Raw genomic sequence first — 27,467 nt, 5'->3', positions numbered from 1 at the left:
CGAGGACACTGTGTAATCTCTCCGCATAATTTAACTCTTGGAGTACTGGTATCATTCTGGTAAATCTGTGCTGCACTCTCTCAAAGGCTGGTTTTGCAAGACAGCTAGTTTTTTAGGAGCCAGAGATACAATTAAAGTATCGGAAAAGCTTGGGCTAATGGATTTTTGTTTGGATTAAAAGGGTTCCCTGTGGAGTAGTTAATTTGATACATTGTGCAGTGGAGTCGGACACTTTAGGAACCTTCAGGCGGTTATTAGATAGACACATGGAGCACACCAGAATGACAGGGAGTGGGATAGCTTGATCTTGGTTTCGGACAATGCTTGGCACAACATCGAGGGCCGAAGGGCCTGTTCTGTGCTGTACTGTTCTATGTTCTAAGGCTAATATATCCTTCCTAAGGTGTGTGATACCTGGATGAAAACCAATGAATACCTGAAGGAATGAAACTCCACACTTGAAATAGACCATTTTCAATGCCAGAGAGGTTGATTGTCAATCATCTCATTAAAATGCTATTTAGACTTTACTTAGCTATCTGTAGGGAGTTTAGAGTTATAGGCGTAATTTAATGTCGCGCTTAAGCAAGAGCAGGACAAGGCCGCTAGATTGTGGGAGAGGCTGAAAATGAGAGCTGCGCTGGGCGGCAATCGATTTGTGATCTAACCGGCCGGCTCCTGTTGGTGAAATCAGGAACCTGCTATAGCGTGACGAGAAATCAATAATCACCACGTAAGGCCAATCTCCATACAATTAATGGAAGCAACCCCCTATCTAACCGCTTCCACCTTTAAAAAAATCTGAAGCAGGCCGAAGAGCTGCTGTGGGGATCCGAGGAGGTGAGTAGCCACCTTCACTCGCGGGCAATGAGCCCGGGGACACTAGGGTTTCTGCCCCAGTGCTCGGAGGGGCAGTGGGGCAGCCCCCAGGGGGCCGGGTTTGGTCGGGGGTCCCACCACCCATGGTGGGGGTATGGAGCAACACCACACACGGTGCCCGCCCATGGTCTGGGGAGAGGGGGCTAAATGAGTTGTCTCTGTGCACGCGGGTCTACTATTCCACCCTCTGGATCATTTGTTCCCATTCTGGGGGCAACCCCAAACCCTGTGTATCTGCCCACTAACCACCCATAACTTCCACTGACAGGGCAGCATGGTGGTGCAGTGGGTTAGCACTGCTCTCTCATGGCGCCAAGGACCCGGGTTCAATTTTGGCCTCGGGTCAATGTCTGTGTGGAATTTGCACATTCTCCTCATGTCTGCTTGGGTCTCACCCCCACAACCCAAAGATGTGTAGGATATGGGATTGGCCACAATACATTGCCCCTTAATTGGAAAAATAAATAAAAATAACTGCGGAGGCCTCTGATGGCACAGCTAAAGGCTATTGCTAATTGAAACTGGCAATTATAGCTAAGTGAGCACTTCAAAGCTCCCAAGTAGATTCCTGTGGGCGGACGTGCCATCTAGCATGTGGGAATTATTGCCTAGAATCCCAATCAGACCCTGATGCCTGGACACTGTGCCTGAACACTGCGGGAAGCAACACCACACACGCAGCAGCCAACATTCGAACATCCAAGGACTGGGCCCCAGCACCGGGGACATTTTGGTGACCAGAGGGTGGGTGTGTGCACTGGGGAACGGACCAGCGCCCGGTCCAGGTAACATTATGTGCAGGTGTCTGGGGTACCCGGCCTGGTGTCCGATGAGCAGGGCCCCCCGCTGTGGCCATGGGTGCATGGGCTGGGCATGTCGGATGGCAGATGGTGTTGGGGGGAGGAGGTATGGCCATCTAAATTGGCCGCCCGCAAAGGATAATGGGAATTATGGTCAGGTTAGGACACAGGCGGTACACAGCCCCTGTGTAATGTACAGAGGGAAACCAGACCTAACTGAAACTCACACCCACTAAAGGTCAATCACCGATTTCCCCAGGAAAATGAGACACAGATCGAAACATAGCAGCAGACTCTGCGGGGCCAATTTATCTTATTTGGGAGTGCATACATGCCTTGGACAATAGCAGCAAGGACCCGCCCAGCCATCGAGGTACCCGCCCCTAATTGGCCAGAATCGATTAGGGTGATCAAAACCATATCGATCCATTGGATCCCGAGTTGGGTCCGCCCAAAAGAGCGCAAATGATCAGGGGATAAGAGGAACTGAGCCTCTTTTGGTTCCGGCCTCTGCCTCACCAATCACAGCATATCGACCAGCCAAGTTCAAGGACCCGCGATCGCTACCTGAAGGACGAGCCGCAGCCGAGACGAACCTGACGACCTCCAGCCGCCACAAGTGAGGATCCAGATAAAGGCCTTATTTAATCTGCACAGAGCTGGTCACTTGGAAGTTAAGTAAAAGTAATTTCAGTTGTTAGGTATAGTTGAATAAGTATCTGCGTGTAGATTATTACGCATAGAACCAAGCCTGTGTTTAATAATAAACTATAATTGAACTAATATACTGGTTGTGTGGTCATTTATCCAATACAAATACTCGCGTCTTGTGGTTCAGATAAAGGAGCAACAGAGGGTGGCAATGGGGACTGGAGGGTCCCGGGGTGGAAGATGGCGCTGGTTGTCGGTCTCACACCTTCTCCACACCTGGCCTCCAGGCCAGGGGAGACCCAGAGGAGGAGTCTGACGACGACCCAAGGTGTACAGACGTCGCTGGTCTTTTGAACAGATGACGGACAGCTTGTGCCGCAGGGGACTCCATCTCATCATGGACATGGTGCGGCACCTGTGCCATGTCCTCGTGGACTTGCCACCATGTGGAGGAGGTGGCCATCAAGGTCACCGCAGCCCTGAACATTTACTCCTCAGGATCATTCCAGGCCTTGAGCAGGGACATATGTGGCATTTCATAAGCTACTTCCCACAAGTGCATCTGTGAGGTCACGGATGCCCTGTTTGCCCAGGCAGAAAACTACATAAACTTTGACATGGACCAGACCCAACAGAATGCCTGGGCTACAGGATTCTCCACCATCGCAGGTGTGCCCCATGTCCAGGAGGTAATGGATGGCAGGCATGCCACCTTGCACTCAGTAGGCCATCAAGGAGTGCCCAACACCAACATGGTGCACTGCAGTAAACCCTGGAGGTTGTCGGCTTTGTGGTGGTCTGTTATGCCCTCCACAACCTGGCACAACAGCAGGGTGATGTGCTGAAGGTGGAGGAGGAGGAGGAATGTGTGGCCACCTCCAAGGAGGAGGACAAGGAGGCACCGGACTAGGAGGGGCTGGAGGACAGGGAGGCCCTCATCCTTGCCCGCTTCACATAGGACATGGCCTGGCACGTCATTCTCCCTGCCTTTCCACCACCCTCAGCCCCCCCCTCCCTCTTCTCCTTCCCCCTCCTCCCTCCCTCTCCCCTCCCACCCTCCCTCCCCTATCCCTTAACTTTCCCCCTCCCTCCCCTTAACCCCTCCCTCTCCCTCCCCCTCCCCCTCCTTTTCCCCCTTCCCCCATCCCTAAGCCTTCCTCTCCCCCCTCCCTCTCTTTTCCCCGTCCTCTCCCCCCTCCTACCCTATTCCACTCTCCCAGGGTCTGTGTCACATCACTCCAGGGTGGTGGAACTGTGTCGGCACTGTCAGCGGGTCACTGTCGCGGGCGGGGAGGTGATGATAACTCACTGAGAGCTGAGCGCGAGTACTCATCAATCTAAATTATAGTCTGACTCATGCCTGTCTGCTGAGTGCTCGCTCACACCCATCACCTCAACACGGTGTGCCCAGGGGGGTGGGGTACACAGAGGGAGAATTCAGAATGTCCAATTCCCCGAACAGCACGTCTTTCGGGACTTGTAGGAGCAAACCGGAGCACCTGGAGGAAACCCACACTGACACGGGGAGAAGATGCAGACTCTGCACGGATGGTGAACCCATGCCAGGAATTGATCCTGGGATCCTGGCGCTGTGAAGCAACTGTGCGACCGTACTGCCCATAAAATTGATGTGCGCCACCCGGGAATCGAACCCGGGTCGCAAGAATGGGAATCTTGCATGATATCACTACACCAGCGGTTGTGTATGGACTCCTTGTTAACAGCTGTGAAAGGGGTTGTCATTCCTGCAGCATTGGCAGAGAGAGTGGAATTAATGGATTGAGTTACTCGGCAAAACAGGCTGAAGTTCTCTGGCCTCTCCTGCCAGCGGGATCTTCCAGTTGCACCAATTTCAACCCACCTTTGTATGACTCACCACATTCACCGTGACAAAACCGAAAAATCCCGGCCTGAGGCAAATGAATTTCAAATATGAGGTCATCTTCTTTGCTCTTGAAAAGGAGAATTTTTTTTTTTTAAAATATAATTTTTATTGGAATTTTTTACAGAAAATATAAAACATAATGACAAACAATGAAATGCAACAAAATAACCCATAATAACCGTACCACCCCCAGACCGTATCGACGCATGTATCCCATCCCCCACCCCCCCAACCCCAATGAACAACAAAAGAACTTCAAAATAAATTTAAATTAAATAAACAAATATAGTCATCGTCCGCCCCCCCCCCCCACCTTTTCCCTCCCCCTTCCCCCCCTCTCCCCACCCCCCCCCCCCCCCCCCCCGGGTTGCTGCTGCTACTGTCCCCGTACCCTATCGTTGAGCCAGAAAGTCGAGAAAAGGTTGCCACCGCCTAAAGAACCCTTGTACCGACCCTCTCAGGGCGAATTTGACCTTCTCTAGCGTAATGAAACCCGCCATGTCATTGATCCAGGTCTCCACGCTTGGGGACCTCGCATCCTTCCATTGTAGCAAGATCCTTCGCCGGGCTACTAGGGACGCAAAGGCCAGCACACCGGCCTCTTTCGCCTCCTGCACTCCCGGCTCCACCCCAACCCCAAAAATTGCGAGTCCCCATCCTGGCTTGACCCTGGATCCCACCACCCTCAACACTGTCCTCGCCACCCCCTTCCAGAACTCCTCCAGCGCCGGGCATCCCCAGAACATATGGGCATGGCTCGCTGGACTCCCCGAGCACCTGACACACCTGTCTTCACCCCCAAAGAACCTACTCATCCTTGTCCCAGTCATGTGGGCCCGGTGCAGCACCTTGAATTGGATGAGGCTAAGCCGCGCACACGAGGAGGAAGAATTAACCCTCTCCAGGGCATCAGCCTATGTCCCGTCTTCGATCTGTTCCCCCAGTTCCCCCTCCCACTTAACTTTCAGCTCCTCTACTGACGCCTCCTCCGCCTCCTGCATAACCTTGTAGATATCAGATATCTTCCCCTCTCCGACCCAAACCCCCGAAAGCACCCTGTCGCTCACCCCCCTCGCGGGAAGCGAAGGGAATCCCTCCACCTGCCGCCTAGCAAATGCCTTTACCTGCAGATACCTGAACAGAAAAGGAGAAATTAAGATATTTTCTGAATGATAACAAACTACAAACTGTTAAGGTTCAAAGAGATTAGTAAATCTATTTTTAAAGTTTCATGAACAGGTACAGAAAGTCATCAAAAAGTCTCATGGAATGTTGACCTTTATATTTAGAAGAAGACACAGGGCTAGAAATCCTGCTTCAGCTACACAAAGCTATGGTCAGATCACGCCTGGAATGACTGTGTGCAACTCTGGGCACCACAGCTGTGGAAGGAGGGAATGCGTGTTATCTGAACTCCAAGGGTTAAGTTAAGAAGAGCGATTAAACAAATCGGGATTGTATTTACTGGAATTTATGACCTTACGAGGTGGTTTGATTGAAGTTTCCAAGATGTTAAGGGGAACAGATAGTCTGTGGAAATCTTTCCTGATTTCACTCTCAAAAGGGCTGGCTCTCATTATTTAGATTATGCCTCCTCATCCAAGGATCTGCCACGAGTGAAAATCGGTTTCCTCTATCTAGCGTAAGGGTGACACAAGTTTGAAACTCTTTTGCAAATAGCAACTGGGGTGGCACGGTGGCACAGTGGTTAGCACTGCTGCCTCACAGCTCCAGGGTCCCGGGTTCAATTCCAGCCTTGGGTCACTGTCTGTGCGGAGTCTGCACGTTCTCCCCATGTCTGTGTGGGTTTTCTCCGGGTGCTCCGGTTTCCTCCCACAGTCCAAAGATGTGCAGGTTAGGTGGATTAGCCATGCTAAATTATCCCTTAATGTCCAAAAGGTTAAGTTGGGTTACAGCGATGGGGTGGAGGCGTGGGCGCTCTTTTCAAGAGACGGTGCAGACTTAATGGGTTGAATGGCCTCCTTCTATGATTCTATGATAACTGATATTAGATCAATTGAGTGTCTTTGCTGATGGTGTGAGGGTTAGAGAGTTGGTCAGGGTAAACAGAAATTTTATGCAGCTGTACTAACTATTTTTTTTTGTTAACCATTTACCCAGGTGAGACAGCAGTGAGAACTTTTGATTGTGTGTCCATTCCCATCCTTAAACAACGAAGGAAGATGCAACCTTTACGTTCAGTGAGAAATTGTGGGGATTTTTCAGGTGGCTACAGTGCGTTGATGTGCCCTGTTAATGGTAATGCTTATCTGCATCGAACTTCAAATAAGTGAATATATCTCTACAAAATCAATTGATCTACAAAATCAGCACTTTTGTGAAAAAGTTAAAAACAAAGCATTTTCCATTTCTTTCTCTCTCAGACATGGTGGCACGGTGATTAGCACTGCTGCCTCAGGGCAGCACGGTGGCGCAGTGGGTTAGCCCTGCAGCTTCACGGCGCCGAGGTCCCAGGTTCGATCCCTGCTCTGGGTCACTGTCCGTGTGGAATTTGCACATTTTCCCTGTGTTTGCGTGAGTTTCACCCCACAACCCAAAGATATGCAGGCTAGATGGATGGCCACGCTAAATTGCCCCTTAATTGGAAAAAAATGAATTGAAATGAAATGAAAATGAAATGAATTGGGTACTCTAAATTTATAAAAAAATAAAGCACTGCTACCTCACAGCACCAGGGACCCGGGACCTGGGTTCAATTCCGGCCTTGGGTGACTGCCTGTGTGAAGTCTGCACATTCTCCCCATGTCTGTGTGGGTTTACTTCGGGTGCTCCAATTGCCTCCCAAATTCCAGAGACGTACAGGTTAGGTGGATTGGCTATGCTTAATTGCCCATGGTGTGTAACGTTTGGGTGGAGTTACGGGGATAGGGCAGGGGAGTGGGCCTAGGTAGGGTGCTCTTTCAGAGGGTCAGTGCAGACTCGATGGGTTGAATTGCCTCCTTCTGCACTGTTATTCTATGACAATGTGGCTATGGAGCCATGATTTAACTGACAATGAATTAGGACGATAAATTGTAATAAATGCCCTTCTAATTATTTCTGTGTAGTGCTGTATTAAATGGAAACAGGAAGACATAAATATTGTAAATTAACAATGCATGTGAGCTATAGTGGTGCCAGCTGTAAGGATGAAAGAGCTGCTGTAATTCCATTCGGATCTTACACCATTTAAAAGCTGAAAATTTGTATAATCTTTAGTTTTTTGGGGAAAGCAGCTGCATGTTTGTCCATTTCTTCTTATTTTCCGCAGACCTTTGACTAAGAATGCTGTGATCAATGTACCAGCTACAGACACTGATTTCCAACAGCAACGTAGTCATTGAGCTAATCTCTGGAAGATGTGTAAAAGTAGTTCAGTGTATGACTGGGGTGAACAATCCTGACTTATGACTCTGAATAGTCGGAGTTAACACCAAGCGGTTATAGTGACTATTTATTGACAACCGTCAGAGATCAACACTTTACAATGTTAACAATAGATAGAGCATCAAACGAGATGCATGATACTCATTTGGCAATGCGCAATGAGGCTTATATCAGTGGCTGAGTTCTCTTTTGTCCCGCATTCTGGGTCTTCTATCTCTATGTCCTACCCTCACTCGTGCAACCCCATCATGACATTGCTCCCTGGGGAGGAGAGGCAGCCTTGGCTCTGGTCAGCCATTTTGTTCCCCGCGGCCAAGTCCAGGGTCACTTCATTCTGCCTGTACTCATTTGCCACTTCTTTCTATTAATGTAACTTGATATAAATAGCATTTCTCTAACCTTCAATCCTTTTATAATCTCTGCATGGTTGGGATACAGTTAATGGATAGTGATATATGGGCGTTGGCATGCGGTTAGTGAGTAATGATATCTAATGTTATCTGATGTGATGGATTACAGTTAACAGCTAATTAAGTCAAATGTCTGGTGTGTTGGGATATATTTAACGGGCAATGAGCTCCAATATTATTAGGGATACACTTAACAGGTGCTAAAGTCTAAAGTTATCTGTCACTGGGATACAGTTAATATGGAATTAGGTCAATATTATCATGAGTGTTGGAATACAGTGATTGAGTAATGAAGTCTCATGTTAATTGGTACGTAGGGATACAGTTAACATGGGTTGAAGTCTTACGTTATCATGTATGGTTGGATACATTTAATGTGGAATGAGATATATTGTTTGGTGCACTAGGATACAGTTAGTGGATAACAAAGTGTAATTTTATATTAAGTATATATTAAGATACAGTTAAAGGGTAATGATGTCATAAGTTATTCAGTGCAAACACACAGTACAGTTGCTTATAATATGCGCACAGGCTTTTGCAAGAACAAACATTTGCAAAAACAAGCCTTTGCGAAAAATAATCAGGTTGTGCAAGGATCAGCACGCAGAAATTCTAAGTCTTTATTTAATTCTTTATCATTCCGCTAGAGTTCAATTGTTCTATGTTCGATTAGGTGAGTCTGTTTACAATTGATGCTCACAGTGCTTGTTCATGCCTGGGTGTGGACTCAGAGAAAAGTAAAGAAATCTGTATAAAGTGCTGGAAGCTTGAGCTGTCGCATGGAGTAGACATTTGAAAATGCTGTAAGCAAATTCTGCTACACACATAGAACAGGTGTCATCTCTGCACATCTCCGAGATATGAAAACAAAGTTGTATGCTAAAACAAAAATACTGCGGATGCTGTACATCTGAAATAAAAGCAGAGAATTCAGGAAAAACCCAGCAGGTCAGGCAGCATCTGTGTAGAGGGAAACAGAGTTAACGTTTCGAGTCTGTATAGCTCTATATCAGTGGTTCTCAACCCCTGGGGGTCCATGTAACATTACTGGGGGTCCACACAAAAAAAATACCGAATTGGGGGTCCACGGTGATATTTTAGTGGTCCATAGAGCAATTCTACTTCAGAACAATTGTTATTACTGAGAATCAAGTGGAAGAAAAAAATGTTTGTTTTCATGATGAATATTCACCTTTCTCTCTCTCTCTCTCTCTCGCACTGACAAAGGTCAAAGAGAGATTATAATCTATCTAATTTACCTTGAGGGCTGAAGGGGCTCAGAACCAAAAAGGTGCATTTGCTGTGTTTATTTTTGTGGTACTGTATTCTGAGAAAAAAAAATCCATACCGGTTGATGACAAATGGGTTTATTGTGCTTTAATGACAGTTGTTGTTGAAGATTGCCCGGGCTATTGTCCCCTAGGAACAGCCCGGAGGACCTTTAATGACAGAAGCAGCTTATTAAATACCCACGGTTGACCTGATGCTTATGCCACGTTTCTCCTAGACAAGTTTAATGAATGATTTAACACAGTAATCACTAGAAACTGTGTATATTTGATATGAATTGGTTATTTTTAGAGTAATTTAATTCAATTTAGTCAGTAAAAAGTTTTTTTCATTACTTTTCATATTAGAATAAGTTTGGCAACGTACGAAAATACCGCAAATCCGTTTCCAACCCTCACGGTAAGGTAGATGGAGTTTAGGATTAGTTTACCACGCATATAAGAAGCTTTTTTTTCTGTGGAATGGCTATGGGGGTCCACAAAAAAAAATTAAGAGGAAAAGGGGTCCATGGGTTAAAAAAGGTTGAGAACTCCTGCTCTATATGGAGTTGAAACATTAATTCTGTTTCTCTCTCCAAACATGCTGCCAGATCTGCTGTGTTTTTCCAGCAAAGTTGTATGATTGTGGAAACATTTTAACGTCGTAAGCTGCTTAGAGTAAACACAAATAGTATGCAGCTGTACTAACTGTTTTTTTTGTTAACCTTTCTACCCAGGCGAGGCAGCGGTGAGGCCTTTTGGTTGTGCAAAAGATCCTGTTGATTTCCATTCCTATCAAAAACCCATCCTTAAACAAACAAGGAAGATACAATCTTTATTTTCGTTGGGAATTCGTGGGGATTTTTCAGGTGGCTCTGGTGCATTGCTAGGCCCTGTTAATGGTAATGTTCTACCATTGTCACCTCTCTCTCTAACTTTCAAATACGTGAAATGCCTGTATAAAATGTGTGCTTTGTGTTAAAAACAAAGCATTTTTGCTGATAGAAGACAAAGGGTGATGGTTGATGTCCAGTTATGAGTGGTGTACCACAAGGATCTGTTTTGGGGCCGCTGCTGTTTGTCAGTTTTATAAATGACCTGGAGGAGGGCGTAGAAGGATGGGTGAGTAAATTTTCAGATGACACTAAAGTCGGTGGAGTTGTGGACAGTGCAGAAGGATGTTACAAGTTACAGAGGGACATAGATAAGCTGCAGAGCTGGGCTGACAGGTGGCAAATGGAGTTTAATGCAGAAAAGTGTGAGGTGATTCATTTTGGAAGGAATAACAGGAAGACAGAGTACTGGGCTAATGGTAAGATTCTTGGTAGTGTGGACGAGCAGAGAGATCTCGGTGTCCATGTCCATAGATCCCTGAAAGTTGCCACCCAGGTTGAGAGGGTTGTTAAGAAGGCGTACGGTGTGTTAGCTTTTATTGGTAGAGGAATTGAGTTTCGGAGCCATGAGGTCATGTTGCAGTTGTACAAAACTCTGGTGCGGCCACATTTGGAGTATTGCGTGCAATTCTGGTCGCCACAGTATAGGAAGGATGCGGAAGCATTGGAAAGGGTACAGAGGAGATTTACAAGGATGTTGCCTGGTATGGAGGGAAGATCATATGAGGAAAGGCTGAAGGACTTGAGGCTGTTTTCGTTAGAGAGAAGAAGGTTAAGAGGTGACTTAATTGAGACATACAAGATGATCAGAGGATTAGATAGGGTGGACATTGAGAGCCTTTTTCCTCGGATGGTGATGTCCAGCACGAGGGGACATAGCTTTAAATTGAGGGGAGATAAATATAGGACAGATGTCAGAGGTAGGTTCTTTACTCAGAGAGTAGTAAGGGTGTGGAATGCCCTGCCTGCAAAAGTAGTGGACTCGCCAACACTAAACGCATTCAAATGGTCATTGGATAGGCATCTGGACGATAAGGGAATAATGTAGAGGGACTTTAGAGGGGTTTCACAGGACGGCGCAAATTCAAGGGCCGAAGGGCCCGTACTGCGCTGTAATGTTCTATGTTCTATATTTAATTTTCTCTGAGACAACATGGTCAAACTGACAATCTTTTGGGAATGATAAATTGTAATCAACATTTTTTCTGTGCAATGCTGTTTTAAATAGAAACAGAAAAGTCATGAATATTATGAATCATCAAGAGCCACATAAATGCCAGTTGTAAGGGCGGCGAACTGTCCTCATTCTATGATGGGCTTGCACCACTTAGAGTCAACACCTTGTACAACCTTCCGTTATTTGGGGAAGATATAGACAGACTTATTTCTCCTTATTTTTCTCCTGGCCTGGATTTAGATTTTTTTGCAATGTGCAACGTGCCAACTACAGATACAAGCTCAGATTTCCAATGCCAAAGCTGTGCCAAAAAACAGTACGGTAGCACAGTGGTTAGCACTGTTGCTTCACAGTGTCAGGGACCCGGGTTTGATTTCCAGCTTGGGTCGCTGTCTGTGCGGAGTCTGCATGTTGGGTTTCCTCCAGGTGCTCCAGTTTCCTCCCACAAGTCCTGAAAGACATGCTTGTTAGGTGAATTGGGCATTCTGAATTTTCCCTCTGTGTACCCGAACAGGCACCCGAGTGTGATAACTAGGGGTTTTTCACAGTAACTTCATGGCAGTGTTAATATAAATCCACTTGTGACACTAATTAAGATTATTATTATTGACGCAACACGGAATAAGAATTGTGTCGTGCATCAAGCCACGATTCTATTTTTAGTAACTTGAGGAAACCAGTGATATGGAACAAGGATTTATTGAACTATGTACAACTCTGCCTACGGCAATAACTCTCTCCCAATCCAGTCCTTGTCAGGACAACCAACAACTGCGTGCCCTGCTTGTGCCGGCTTTTATGTGTAGGTCTTTTTAAAAAATGTACAGAATCCAGGTTTTTCTTCCAATTAAGGGGCAATTTAGTGTGACCAGTCCACCTATCCTGCACATCTTTTTGGTTTTGGGGGTGAGACCCATGCAGACAAGGGGAGAATGTGCAAACTCCACACAGACAGTGACCCGGGGCCAGAATTAAATTAGGTCTATAACAAGCTCCAGCTGGGTGGCCTCCGCCATCTACCTGGGAAGCCTGTACTCCACAAGTCTCACGGGGAGATCGACAATGGTTTCATCGTGGTCTTCATGGGGTTATGATCTTATTGAATGGCAGACCAGGCTCGAATTGTTTTAACAAACAATTTTATTGAGGTAGTTTTTTGGCATTGTAAACAGTTACAGACATCAACAGAAAGAAAGCAAAAAAGGCAAAAATGTGCAAACATCCACGTACATTCAATACTTCAGTCGTAACATACTGCACAAGCCCGCTCCTCTCACCCCCCCCCCCCCCCCCCCCCCTGCTGACACTCACTCTCCCGCAAAGAAGTCCATGAATGGTTGCCACCTTCAGGCGAACCCCTGTACAGATCCCCTCAAGGCGAACTTAATTTTTTCCATACCCAGGAAACATGACATGTCCATAAGCCACAACTCAGTCTTCGGGGCCTTTGAGTCTCTCCATGCCAATAATATTAGTCGCCGGGCTATTAGGGAAGCAAAGGCCAGAACATCGGCCTCTTTCTCACCCTGGACTCCCGGGTCTTCTGAAACCCTAAAAAATGCCACGCCTGGACCCATCGCCACCCTTGTTTTTAGCACCCGGGACATGATCCCCGCAAAAACCTCCCAGTACCCCCTCAGCTTAGGGCATGCCCAAAACATGTGAACGTGGTTCGCTGGTCCTCCTGCGCACTGAGCGCATTTATCCTCTACCCCAAAGAATTTGCTTATCCGAGCCACTGTCATGTGGGCCCGGGGAACGACCTTAAATTGAATCAGGCCGAGCCTGGCACATGTTGCGGTCGAGTTTACCCTACTCAGGGCCTCTGCCCACAGCCCGCCCTCCATTTCCCCGCCTAGCTCCTCCTCCCATTTAAGTTTCAGTTCCTCTGTCTGGGACCCTTCCTCCTTCATGAGCACCTTATAAATATCAGAGACTCTACCCTCCCCTCCCTCCCTCCTATAGACTACTCTGTCCTGGATCCCCATTGGCGGGAGGCGTGGGAAAGATGGGACCTGTCTACGGACAAAGTCCCGCAACTGTAGGTACCTAAAACCATTTCCCCTTCCCAGACCAAATTTCTCCTCCAAGCTTCTCAAACTCGCAAAGCTCCCTTCCAGAAACATATCGCCCACCCTCCCACTCCTGCCCGCCGCCATGCCCAAAACCCCCCTGCCATACTCCCGGGGGCAAACCGATGGTTGTCGCAGATTGGCGCCCAAACCGACGCCCCCGTCTCCCCTACATGCCTCCTCCACTGGCCCCATATCCGCAGGGTCGCCACCACTACCGGGCTGGTGGAGTACCTGGCCGGCGGCAGCGGTAGAGGAGCCATGACCAGGGCTGCCAAGCTGGAGCCCCTGCACGAAGCCGCCTCCACCCGCTCCCAGATAGACCCCATATCAGACTCGGCAAAGCCAGCCCTCCCTCACTGTGGTTCCTCTCAAGCATCGCCTTCTTCACCCACGGGGATTTTCCCGCCCAGACAAAGCTCATGATCATCTTGTTAACCCTTTTGAAGAAGGACTGTGGGATAAAGATCGGGAGGCACTGAAAAATAAACAGGAATCTAGGGAGGATTGTCATCTTTACAGTCTGCACCCTCCCTGCCAGCGACAGCGGGAGTGCATCCCATCTCAGAAACTCTCCCTTCATTTGCTCCACCACCCTGGCCAAATTTAACTTGTGCAGCCTGCCCCAGTCTCGCGCCACCTGGATTCCCAAGTACCGGAAATTTTCCTCAACTAGCCTAAACGGTAGCCCTCTCAATCTGTTCTCCTGGCCCCTTGCCTGTACCACAAACATTTCACTCTTGGCCATATTTAATTTGTATCCTGAGAACTGGCCGAACTTCCTCAACATTTCCAGTATACTTCCCATCCCGGCCACTGGGTCCGACAGGAGCAGGTCGTCCGCAAAAAGAGAGACCCTATGTTCTACCCCGCCCCTCACCATCCCCTTCCATCCCTCTGCGGCTCTCAGCGCAATCGCCAGCGGCTCTATGGCCAGCGCAAACAGCAGCGGGGAGAGCGGGCAGCCCTGCCTGGTCCCTCGGTACAACCTAAAGTACTCCGACACTTCTCTGTTGGTCCTGACGCTGGCCCTCGGGGCCTGATATAATAATTTGATCCAATCCACCAGTCCCTCCCCGAACCCAAACCGTCTGAGCACCTCCCATAGATAATCCCACTCCACCCGGTCAAAGGCCTTCTCGGCGTCCATTGCCACCACTACCTCCACCTCTCTACCCGCCGGGGGCATCATTATCACATTAAGTAATCTTCTCAAGTTGGCTGACAGCTGCCTACCTTTCACGAACCCAGTTTGGTCCTCCCCAATCACCTCCGGTACACAGTCCTCCATTCTAACCGCCAGTACCTTTGCCAGGAGCTTGGCATCTACATTAATCAGGGAGATTGGCCTGTAGGACCCGCACGCCTCCGGGTCTTTACCCCGCTTCAATATCAGTGATATGGTGGCTTGCGACATTGCCGGCGGCAGGGTCCCTCTGTCCCTTGCCTCATTAAAAACCCTCACCAAGACCGGGCCCACCAGCTCAGAAAACTTCCGAAAGAACTCTACTGGGTATCCATCCGGCCCCGGGGACTTCCCCGACTGCATGGCCTTTAGGCCCCCCAATACCTCCTCCACTCTAATCGGGGCCCCCAGCTCATCCACTCGCCCCCCACCTACTATTGGGAAGGTTAACCCGTCCAGAAACCTTTTCATCTCCTCCGGTACTTCCGGCGGCTCCGAAGTGTACAGCTTGCGATAGAAGTCCCGGAATACCTTATTCAATCCTGCCGGGTCCTCCACTCTGCACCCCTCCCCATCCATCACTCTACTTATTTCCCTGGCCGCCTCCCTCTTCCTGAGTTGCTGCGTTAAAAATCTGCTAGCCTTTTCCCCATGTTCATACACCACGCCCCTCGCCTTCCTAAGATGTTCCATGGCCCTACTAGTGGATAGCGCCCCCAGTTCCGCCTGTAGTCTCTGCCTCTCCCTGAGTAAAACCTCCCCCGGGGACTCCGCATGTTCCTCATCTATCCGACCCATTTCCCTGACCAATCTATCCATCTCTGCCCTGTCTGCCTTGGCTCTATGGGCCCCAATTGAGATCAACTCTCCCCGCACTACTGCCTTTAGCGCCTCCCACAGGGTCGCCGCTGAGACCTCCCCTGTATCATTCACCTGCAAGTGATTTTGCATACACCTCCGAAGCCTCTCGCAGATCCCCTCCTCCGACAGCAGTCCCACATCTAGCCTCCATTGCGGGCGTTGATATTTCGCCCCCCCGAACTGCAGGTCCACCCAATGCGGGGCATGGTCTGAAATGGTAATTGCTGAGTATTCCGTGTTCTTTACCTCCCCCATACAGTCCCTGCTTAGAACAAAGAAATCTATCCTAGAATATACTTTATGGACGTGCGAGTAAAACGAGTAGCCCCTTCCTGTCGGCAGTCTGGCTCTCCAGGGTTCCACTGCCCCCATTTGCTCCATAAACCCTTTCAGCTCCCTTGCCATTGCTGGGAGTCTACCCGTTCTGGGACACGACTGATCCAGAGCCGGATCCAGGACCATGTTAAAGTCCCCTCCCATTATTAGCCTACGAGAGTCCAGGTCCGGGATCTTCCCCAGCACTCTTTTAATGAAGTTCACGTCATCCCAGTTCGGGGCATATATATTCACCAGCACCACTCTTCTCCCCTCCAGTCTGCCCCTTACCATCAGGTATCTGCCCCCCCCCCCGTCTGCGGCTATGCCCTCCGCCTCAAATTGCACCCGCTTGTTGATGATGATTGCCACCCCCCTGGACTTCGAGTCCAAGTCCGAGTGGAAGACCTGGCTAATCCAGCCCTTCCTTAGCCTGGTCTGGTCAGACACTTTCAGATGTGTCTCCTGCAACATAATTACGTCCGCCCTCAGAGCCCGCAAGTGCGCAAACACCCGCGCCCTCTTAACCGGCCCATTCAGTCCCCTGATATTCCAGGTGATCAGCCTGGTCCCCCCCCCCCCCCCCCCCCCCCCGCACGCCAGTCAGCCATAGCCTTTCTCAGGCCGGCCCCCGGCCCGTGCGTCGCGCCATTCTTGGCTGCCTCCACCCTCGACCTCCTTTCCACTGCCTACTTCAGATCCCTCCCACGTCAGCAGAACACCCCCCCCCCCCCACCCCGCCCAGCAACATCCCCCGATAACCCCACCCCTGCCATCCACTGGCTGTATTCTTCCCCCCCCCCCCCCCCCCCACCTGACTCCCTTGACTAGCCAATCTGCTAGCCCGGTGACTCATCACTCCGGCGCCTCCCTGTCTCATTCCCATTGTTTCCCCGCCCTCCTCCCCGGTGCCCCATCCCCCTCTCCAACCCACTGGAGTAAACTCACCGGCACAGGAAGGCATGAACATCAGTAAAACAAAAACACCCCCAACCCACGTCCTTAACCCCCATTGCTGACCAGCCACCCTTAGTTACAATACCGGCTCCAGTTACCTCCGCGAGCCCCACGAAAAGCAACAATCCGCACGAAAAGGAAATAACAGAAAAAAGAGGAAGAAAACAAAAACAAAAGAAAAGAAACAGTAAACAAAAACAAAGGGAAGAGTCCCAAATGTCCCGCTTGGCGCCTTTAACCCAGCAAACCATTGAACAGCAGTCCAGGCACATTCGGCGTCCCTTCATACAGTAGTTCTCGGGCCCTAATTCATACCCGTGGGACCTCTTTTCGGGACCAGCCCCTAATCCCTCGCAAAGTCCATCGCTTCTTCAGGCTCGGAGAAGTAGTGGTGTTGGCCCTGATGCGTGACCCATAGATGGGCCGGGAACAACAGACCAACGCGCTTCTTGAACAGCACCTCCTTGACTTGTTTAAAGGCTGCTTGCCGCCGAGGCACCTCCTGGCTTAGGTCCTGGTAAATACGGAGAACACTGTTGTTCCACGTGCTGCTCCTGGCGCTCTTTGCCCACTGCAGCACCCGCTCCTTGTCCACGAACCTGTGGAACCTAATCACCATCAGGTGGGGGGCGAAGGGGGGGGGGGGGGGGGGGGGTCCGCCCGGCCGCCCCTGCCTCGCCTGCACTCTGTATGCCCCCTTCAGCTGCATCAACAGGTCTGCTACAAACGCTGCGGCATCAGCTCCCTCAGCCCCCTCCGGGAGGCCGACCATCCTCAGATTATTCCTGCGGACTCTATTCTCCAGCTCCTCCACTCTGTCCAGCAGTCTTCTCTGCCGCTCTTTCAGCCCGTCAACTTCTAGCGCCGCGACCGTCTGCGCATCTGCCTGCTCCTCCACTGCCTCTCCCAGCGCCTTAACTTTAACATCTTGAGCATCCATCCTCTGGTTCAGCTGATCCACCGCTTTCTGGAGTGGGTCCAAGCTGTCCCGCTTCAACGCCTCAAAACTGGTTTTCATTACCTGGAGCATATTCTCCAGCGCCTGCTGGATTGCTGAGTCCGAGGTCCGTGTGTCCGCCATCTTAGGTCCCGGGTCAGCTTCCTCAGCTCCTTGCCTTTGTCCCTTTTTCTCTCTCTTCCTCTGCTTCCTGGACTCCCGCGGTTCCATGTACCGCAGCCCGCTCTTCAGCACTTTCACGGCCGCCTTCCTATCGCTCCGTGGTCCCGCTACCGCGGGGAATCAGCCCCTAAAGCCCCGCCGGAGTGAGAGCCCGCCGAATGTGCGGCTCACTCGAACATCGCCGCCACCGGAAGTGCCAGAAAAAACATTGTTATGTGAATTAAGTGACTCATTAGTCAATTGGAATAGTAACTGATCTGTGTTCTTGGTCAAGAATATAGTCAGTCTTGTTTTGATTGAGTTCCTACATCTAGATAATTTATATAGAAATGGCGGTGGTTGTGAAATCATCATTCCAAATGTCAAATTAAATGGTGATGCTTTACTTTAAAAAAAATAAATTTAAGAGTACCCAATTCAATTTTTTGTCCAATTGAGGGGCAATTTATCATGGTCCGTTCACCTACCCTGCACATCTTTGTGTTGTGGGGGGGAGACTCACGCAGACATGGGGAGAATGTGCAGACTCCACACGGACAGTGACCCAGGATTGAACCCAGGTACTCGGCGCCATGAGGCAGCAGTGCTAACCACTGCGCCATTGTACTGCCTTTATGGTAGTGCTTTACCAAGTGAGTTAACATTGACAGTCAGAAATGAAAAAAGTAGGAGGAGCAACAGTGGAGGCAATGGATTGGATTCTCCGATTTTCAGGCTATGTCCTGAAGCCGATGTGGGAATCGAGGCCTTTTACGATCAAAAACTTAGCTCTAAACGGCCACCAATCCTCCGTTTGATGGGTGGCTAGTATGCAGGCAGTGTAGACCACCCGGCTCTACCTGCTGTTACAGCCGGAGAATTGCCGGGTCCACCACGCACATGCACTCGGACCCAGCCTGCCAAATAGTGTCCCCCTTGGCCAGACACGCGACCCCCGGACCACCCCCCCAACAGTGTCCCCAGCCTCTGTCAAAGTCCCCCCTGCCCACGGATTGGCTCTCCCCCAGCTGGGCTGAGACCGCAGCCACCAGAATCATCCCGACAAATAATAGCATGAGAGACTCACGCCATTGGGAATTTGGCCGGTCGGAGGGTGGAGCATCAGGGTGTGGGCCTGAGGCAATGTCCTGAGGCCATCGATACAGCGTATGGCGTACTCCTAGAGTACACCGATTTGGAGGGCGCGGAGAACGCGAAAGCCAACGTTGATTCTCCGCCCGATTGCCGAATGCGATTTCGCAGACATGGGGACTGAAGAATCCTGCCCAATATATTTAAGAGCAGAAAAAAACAGGAAGAGGCAAGTCAGCTCCTCGAGTCAATTCCCCAATTAGGTCATGACTGATCTGTATCTGAACCCCATTTTGACCTTGGCTTAATAACTCTTATCACCCTTATTGAATAAGAATCTGTCAGACTATGGTTGTGTTGTAATTCACCGACTAACCACTAGGAGTCACATTAGTATATAAGTGAATGTTGGAGTCAGGTGACCTCAGACTGACTAGGGAACTGGGAGAGAGATAGTGCTTTGTGCATGTTCATACTGTTTTTCATCTGTTGTTTTGTATATATTTGACCCACAGTTAATGTTAATAAATCGTTTATAGCTTTAGCTACAAGTGTTCTTGTAATATAAATCAGGCCATCAGACAAGAACATTACAGCCTCCACCCAGGCACCGCATGTGTGCTGTTGGCCTGGGTGGCACATATGGTTGGCGCCATCTCCTGCTCCTGCAGGCAATTCGACTCCTCCAACTCTACCTGCAGCCGCTGGATGGTTGCAGACACCCCCTCATGTTGTCCCTGGCTCGGAAACTGCATCTGCACAATAGATGGCACCGCCTTTTCCAGAAGCCAGAAACCGTCTGGACGGCAGCTAGTCCCTGAGGTTGTTGTGGGGGTGATGATACATGTGCCATGGGGGCCTGCATCTCAGCGAGGTCTCACTTGCTCACTTGATGCCCACCTCCGCCTCGGGGATTGCTCACTCCCTGAGCCCACCGATGAAGTCCAGGGTTTGCTGCTCTGTAAGCGGGCACAGGTCCGATGGTTCCCCCTCTGGTCTTTTCTAGTTCCTGCCGGCTGTGCGCTGCCTTCACCTGATCGTGGAGGGAGAAAGAAAATGCACATTGTTAGCCAGTCGGGCACATGAAGCACAGGGGGTGGGTAGCTGGTGGCCTTCATGGCCAGGGCACCCATGGCGGCTGGTATGGGTGCTTGTCGGTGGTACAAGGTGGGGGTTCAGTCATACTCTGGGTGGGGGGTTACGGGTGTGTGGGACAGGGTTAGTACCAGGCGCAGAGTGCTGCCTACTCATCCTGGCCATCCTAATGAGGTCATGCAGTTTCTTCCTGCACTGCTGGGCGGTCCTCGCGGTATTGCCCACAGCAGTCATGACCTCTCCCACATGTGCCCAGGCCTGGTGCATGGCGGCGGGTGGCAACTGCCTCCCCACCCTGGGGTGCAGGGTGACCCGCACCTCCTCTATGGCGCAGAAGGATGTCCAGTAAATCGTGGTGCCGCTTGTCTTGCTGCCATCTTATTGGTTGGGATGGTGTGTGTGGAGAGAGGATTGCTTATATGCGGCTTCAGCTTGTCAGCCTCTCGAATGCCAATCCCAAATCTGGCGAATCCGACACCATTTTTCATTGGAATTGGTCGTGTTCCACATGGCGCTGGTGCTAGCCCCTTAATGTGCGGTGAATTGATCTGGGAGCGGCGCCAGTTCTGCTGTCGTAGAACACGAGTCAGGCTCGGCATCAGCACTTAGTTTCTGGCACAGAGAGTTCCACCGATTGACTTCAGTGGCTGACACAAATCGTTCAACAAATTCAGTTTGAGTCTCTTTGGTTATTGCATCATCGTAAGGATCTCACTCGGGTCAGATTTAGTGCTTTTGTTTTCAGAATCATCTTTCCACAACAAATTATCTTCCTCTCCATACATTGAATTAGATAGTCCACAGTTTCTGAATGATCTGTTGACGCTTTGCGTATTACTAGCATCCCACAATTTGATGACCAAGCCACATAAAGCATCAAGCAGGGCAGCACACATATTTCTACTCTTTGTGAAGGGCTTTTCACTCTCAACCGTCCTCTTGTTCGATTCAGCATAAACATGACCCTTGATGGGCTTGTTGAGACACTCATCCAAAGGCTGAAGGTGATGAATGGAGGATTTTAGGAATATAGGATTCTATAGATTGGGGTAAAAACCTGGGGTTAGAGTGTGTTTGACTGCAGAGGTCATGGCCGGGATTCTCTGAGCCTCCGCGCAGAAATTGCGCTCGGCGGGGTCTCAGACCCGCGGCAGCGCGACGCAATTCTCCGCCGCCAGCCGTGCGCATGTGGCCGACGTGGCGCCGATCGGGGGCCGATGAATGAGGCCCCCGCGTTGATTGACCGGCCGTGTTTCCGGTGAGTTCTGCCGGCATGATTCCCGCATAGTTCCACCCTGCGCAAGCTCAGATTCGCAGCTGCGCTGGCCGTCCTGGTGGGGGGGATAAGACTCTGGAGGGGGACCTCCATGCCGGAGGCCCGCGATCGGGGGCTACCGATTGGTGGGGTCCAGGGGGGAGGCCTGTCTGTGTGGCTTTGCCATGTTGCGCGTGAGCCAGCGCGACCACGGCCACCACGTGCATGCGCAGACCTTCGGCTGGCAGCCACGCCCATGTGTGGACCCGCGGCCGGAAATGCAGGGCCCCATATTAGCAGCAGGAACTGCATGGAGCACGCCGGGGCCCTGCTATCCCTCTTAAAATCGGAGAATCACTCCGGACTTTTCGAAAAGGTCTGGAGTGATTCGCGCTCGTTTTCCGGCGGGCGTGGGGACAAAGCCCCGTTTTCGGAGAAATCCCGGCCCATGTTTTTAAAAAGGATGCTGTTTGGGAGCTTTTAGGAGCTGGAAGGTGAAATTGACCAGAGGAATGTATTTTTCAGTTTAGGCTAATGCACTGTGGTTTGACTGGGAGAGTCCCTGGGGAGTTAATGCGCTTTCAGACTGGAAAGTTAATTTGTTTTTCAGCTTGGGGAGATGATGTAATTGCTGGGTGGAGCAAGGAGATTCAGAGAGATTTTGAGGAAAGCTTTTGGAGAAGAGTTGGAGTCTGATCTGGCAACCCTTGTTTTGACCACAAGTAAAGACAGTTTTCTCTCCCAGTCGGATCGGCTAAAAAAAAAGAGTAATAACATATTTTTTAAAATATTTTTTATTTCAGAGAATGTCATTTATAACAAATGGAGTGTATAATATCAATAGGAAAAAGGGATGTTACAGAGAGCAATATTAAAAAAAGAGAAAAAAACCCAGCAGTAAGCAAAGACAAAACAGATACCAAAGGGAGACCCACAAGCTCTGTGGGACAGATAGCTAGTTGTGTCCCCTTGAGATAGAACCTATGTACTGGTGTGGGGGCCCCTGTTTGCGAGACCCTGTGATCTTCCGCCACCACTGTGTAGTTTTGTCCCCCCATCCTCATTGTCGCCTGTTACTAAACCATGCCATGGGGGCTTGTCCGGTGTCTCCTGGGCACAGTTTGGTCCCGGCATTGTGGTTGCTTCTGCCTGCGCTCTGGTTCCCCCTTCCTACTTGCTCTGTGTTTCCCTTGGTGTCTTTTCCCCTCATCCAACCTCCCCATCCGCTCCTCCCTGTCCATCTCCGCCCCCTCTCCTCTCCTCCCTCCCTCTCTTTCTTCCGTTGTCTGTTTTGTTCCTCCCCCCCGCTTATTGGTTGCTGGTCATGGAAAGGTCTTGGAACAGGCTGGTGAACAGTCTCCATGCGTTGCGGAAGCCTTCCTCTGATCCCCAGATGGTGAATTTTATTTTCTCCACTCTCAGAAACTCTGCCAGATCGGACAGCCAGTCTACGGACTTGAGTAACGCTGCCAATCTCCAGCCCCTCTCCCCATAAAGAGCTCTGGCTCCACCCTTACCCCCGCAACCTTGGACATGGCCTAAAAGGTTGTCCAGTACCCAGCAAGCCTGGAGAAAGACCACAACATGTGGGTGTGGTTGGCCATGCCTCCCTGGCACCGTTCACATTTGTTCTCCACCTCCGAGAAGAACCTGCTCATTCTTGTTCTGGTTAAGTGTGCCCTGTGCACCACCTTTAACTGTATTAGGCTCAGTCCTGTGCATGTGGAGGTGGAGTTCACTCTTGCAGTGCTTCAATCTAGTGCCCTATCATCAATCTAGTCCCCTTCCATCAGTGTCCCTTCGTCCTGTCTCCATCTTTTGAAACAGGATCCATCGTTGCAGGGGTGAATTTATGGTGTTTGCAGATGGGTGCCACGATGGACATCGCGGTCAGATCAAAGTGGTGCCACAGCTGGTTGCATGTCCTCAGCGTGGCCACTACCACTGGGCTTTTTCAGTACCTAGCTGGGGAGGGGGTGGGGGGGGGGGGGGAAAATGAGAGTGCGGCCATGGCCTGTGTTCGAAGGGATATCCCCGCACAGGAATTCTCCTCCTTCTTAACCTACTCTGCTCCCGGCTCCTTGACCCATCTCCGTGCCCTTTCCGCGGTAGCTGCCCAGTGGTAGAATAGGAGGTTCGGGAAGGTCAGGCCCCCCTATGTTCTTCCTTCTTTGTAGCGCCTTTTCCCTGATCCTTGGGGTTTATCTCCCACACAAACATCATGTTTAATTTGTCAACTTTGGTGAAGAAGGCCTTGGGGATGAAGTTCGGGTGGGATCTGAACAGGAAAAAGAACCTGGGTGTCTTGATTATCTGCACTCTCCCCACCGGGGGGAGCGGATGTGAGTCACGCCTTGTAGCTCCTTCACCAGACGATCCCTCCACCCTCCCCTCTCCCCCTCTATTCCCTGATTCAATCCCCCCCCCCCCCCCCCCCCCCCCCCCCGCCGGCCATCTATCCCTCCTGTCCCCCTCCTCCCCATGCTCCTGTGAGCTTCCTCCCAGCCTCTCCTCCCCTCTGACCTAGTGTTGTGCAACCCCCCCCCCCCTTCTGTCATCCCCCAGCCAGGTACTCAAAAAGCCCAGTGATAGTGGCCACTGCACTGCAGCCCCCCCCCCCCCCACTCTCCTCTTACTTCCCTGTTCACCAGCAGGTGCCCCCCCCCCCCCCCCCCCCCATAGGAGCGACTCTGCCATTCCCCACCTCTTCTGTTCCTCTCTCCACTCCCTTTCCGGTTTGGTACCTTTCTGCGCCCCCTCCCTCCCACCCAGGACATGCATTTGCACTAAAGCGAAGTGAATTCATCGTTAACAATGATCCATTTGCGTCCATTACTTTTACTGCTTTCCCAACCTGTTCTTGCAGATGACCTCCTCTGCTTCTCCTGGCGTGGTGAAGTACTGTTCTTTGTTTTGATAGGTCACCCAAAGTTAGACCAGGTATAGCATCTTGAACATTGCTCTTAAATAGAGTAGTTTTGGTCCCATTAAACCCGGCCCGGTTCTTGGCCAGGTCAGCCCCAATGTCCTGGTACACATGGATCATCGGCTCTTTGTACCTGGAGGACCCTGGGTTTCGTGCCCAGTTGAAAATCCGTTTCTTGTCCAGAAACTGGTCTCCTGTCTTGGGCTTCTGCCAGAGCGACCTGTAGGCCCTCTCCACTGTTGGAGGTTTTGGCAAGCTTTCGCCCCCGACTAGCTTACCCAGTATCCGTGCCACAGACTCTGTGGGGTTTCTGACCTCGTTGCCCTCCGGTAGCTCCACATCCTGTTTTCTTTGTCTTCCTTCTCTTTGAGTGCTTCCTGGGCCACCACCAACCTTGCCACCACTGCTTCCAGTGAGGCGATTCGGTCTCCTCGATTGGTGACTGGCCTCTCGAGTTCCTGCACCATTGCCTCCTGCATCTCCAGTTGTTGCTCCGTCCTCTCCGGCACATCTTTGAAGGGGCCAAGGAATCTGCGACTGCTGACTTTACCATTCGTTGCCATGATTTATTTTTTATGAAAACTCAGTGTTTTAGGAGCTCCTGTGTTTGGAGCTCCATCCATTGTCCTATTGGTGGGTAAGCCGGGGTTTATATCGGCGGTTCCGCTCGCTGCGCCATATCTTGCTCTGCCTCGCTTTTCATGTCCACAGCTTCATCCTTCCTTTCCTGGCTCTTGTTGCCCTTTTTTTCTCTTTGGCCACTTGTTGGTTTGGGGCATATCTTTGGGTATTTGGTGGTTTGGGGGGGAAGGTGGGAGAGGGGTAGTGGCCAGTTTTCGGTTCATAAGTATTTAGTTTGATGTTTCCAAGACAAGAACCACGTTTCCTGTGACTGATCATCATAACCCTGCCACCGGGTGTCCAAGAGCAATAATATTTAAAGCTGAGGACAAGGAAGAATCTGAAACACAATGGGTGAACCAGCTTTTTGAAGATATTCAGCCAGAGTCTTAAGGGCTAACAGGAGTAGAAAATCGGTTCTGTCAAGCAAGTATTACTCTATGCCTTGCTGATTTTAAGATGGATTGAGAGCTGTATGTTTTTTTCTTGTTGTTTAATGGGGAATTGACTAGTAGTGTTAAAGGGGCAATTGTAAGCTGTTCTTTTCAGCTGTGAAGTTAAAGAGTTTAATATTATATTCATAATGAAGTTTTGTTTTAAAAAAACAAATCTCTATTTCTTCATGAAATCACTCCTGGAGTGATTCTTCTGCACAGTCTTACAAATAAAATAAAATATTGGGGTTTTGCTTCAGTATCCTAGCCACTGTTGGGATCTGATCTGGGATTGTAATATGAACGACAGTGGTGTGGGCTACCTGCACCAACCTGCGGTCCAGGGGTCACATGTGGCCCATCAGGGTTCAGACTGCGGCCCATGAGACATTTCGTTGACTGTTGTCCACTCTCAGGGTTGCAACATCACGCTGATTTCCATCCATATAGTTTTTGCCTATGACTGAAGTGATCTGCACATAAAGCAAGGGCGACTGAAGTGAGATGCCTGCTGATTGCTCACAACATCGACTGTGAGAGCCGTTTGCGTTCTCTGCATCCAAAGTGCAAATATTTCTTTTGTTTTTGCCATTTGAAGTTGATGGTAGCTCTCTTAATATATAAATAATGAAGCATTTTCTACGACTTATTATGAAATATTCGATATTCGGAATTAATTAAATGTATTTCTCAAATCTTTTCATAATAGATTCCATCGAAAAGACTAACAAAGGTGTGAATGAAATGAAGTTGCCTGCTTCTCAGCCTCGTCACCCTGTAAGCAGCCTATTTATTATCATGGTAGATATATTCTTGCTATTGTTAATTACTGTCCTGTTTATAATGGCATCTGGTGTTATGGGGGTAAGAGGGTGACATTACTGAGAAATGACTAGTGCTTGTTTAGCTGTTACTGAATCACTATGAACTCAGTTTATGATGGTGCAGTAACTTTTTCCTGAGAGGGTGTTTAACCAAGATAACCATTGCTTACTTTTACTGCAACAGAACCCTCCAGGAGAATGACATTGTAAAGATTAATCTCCAATTTCATTTGCGACTCGCTCACGATCATTGGCATTGTCTGAATTTAAGTAAAAAAGTGAACATTTGTGTTCTTGCACATTGTAGAGTTTACTGAATTGTGAACAGGACTCATTGCATTTCTAAAAATAAATTTAGAGTACCCAATTCATTTCTTTTCCAATTAAGGGGCAGTTTAGCATGGCCAATCTGCCTACCCTGCACATCTTTGGGTTCTGCGGTGGAACCTACGCAGACACGGGGAGAATGTGAAATCTCCATATGGACAGTGACCCAGGGCCGGGATCGAACTCGGGTACTCACTGCCGTGAAGCAGCAGTGCTAACCACCACACTGCAGTGCTGCACCTTACTCATTCCATTCTTAAAGTAAACCTCTGTTTCACCCAAAGGAGTGCTTGGGGCCCTGGAGGGAGGGGAGGGAGGAGGTGAAAAAGCAGGTTGTGCCTCTCCAGGGCTTACAGGAGTAGGTGTCATGGGAAGGTAAGCACTTTATTTGCAGATGAAGGGAGAGTGGATCCAAGTGGGGAGAGGGATAACTGTCCACATGACTCTGAGTGGATGACTTTTTTCCTCTTCCTCTATATGGCCCCCATCCGCTCTCCTCTTCCCACTGCACCCGGTTGTCACCTCTGCACTGTCCCCAGCCACACCCCATGTCTGGCTAGCTTTGTCTTTTGAATAACAGTGAGAGTTCTGTGTATGCGCGTCAAGCCTAGTGTTGAGAGCACGGGTGGCATTGGTATCACTGTGTGTCCTTTTTGTTCATGCTGAAAATTTGATGAGCAGAGAACAAGAGTGGAATTTTCCTAGAATTCAGGAAAGGCCGATAGCGAGCAGGAAAAGCAGTTTTGAAGCAGCCATCAACAGTGGTTGTTTAGGGACTTCCGGTTGCGGCTATGACTAGCTAAGCCGCACATTTGGAAGCTCCTGTGACAAAGGTGTTTTTGGGCCAATTGGAGGGCCCCAACGGTGCTGAAAAGACGAATCCCGGTGGGGGAAGGTCCCCTGAGGAGAACTAGACCGATTTTATGGTCGGTACCCGGAGTGGAGCGGCAAGAAAAACGGCAGCAGCTCCCCAAAAAAAGCGGGGGAAGAAAATTAAAATGGCGGCCGGCGGCGCATCGGAGGAGTGGAAGAAATGGGCGGAGGAGCAGC

The 27,467-nt window shown here is 49.9% G+C and overlaps 1 protein-coding gene across 1 annotated transcript in view; it reads left to right on the top strand.

Moving 5' to 3' along the window:
* LOC119964156 overlaps nt 1–27,467 on the top strand; it is an 87,922-nt gene that overhangs the window by 666 nt on the left and 59,789 nt on the right. The window contains exons 2-4 of the mRNA XM_038793449.1: nt 6,337–6,474; nt 10,021–10,185; nt 25,976–26,043. Of these exons, the coding sequence (XP_038649377.1) occupies nt 6,399–6,474; nt 10,021–10,185; nt 25,976–26,043 (309 nt within the window). The 5' untranslated portion in view covers nt 6,337–6,398. The remainder of the gene's footprint in view (nt 1–6,336; nt 6,475–10,020; nt 10,186–25,975; nt 26,044–27,467) is intronic.

The sequence above is a fragment of the Scyliorhinus canicula genome, chromosome 4 (assembly GCF_902713615.1).
Source record: "Scyliorhinus canicula chromosome 4, sScyCan1.1, whole genome shotgun sequence".
In the NCBI taxonomy this organism is placed as follows: Eukaryota; Metazoa; Chordata; class Chondrichthyes; order Carcharhiniformes; family Scyliorhinidae; genus Scyliorhinus; species Scyliorhinus canicula.
Note: the sequence above shows the minus strand (reverse complement) of the source record. Positions and strands in the feature narration are given on the sequence as shown.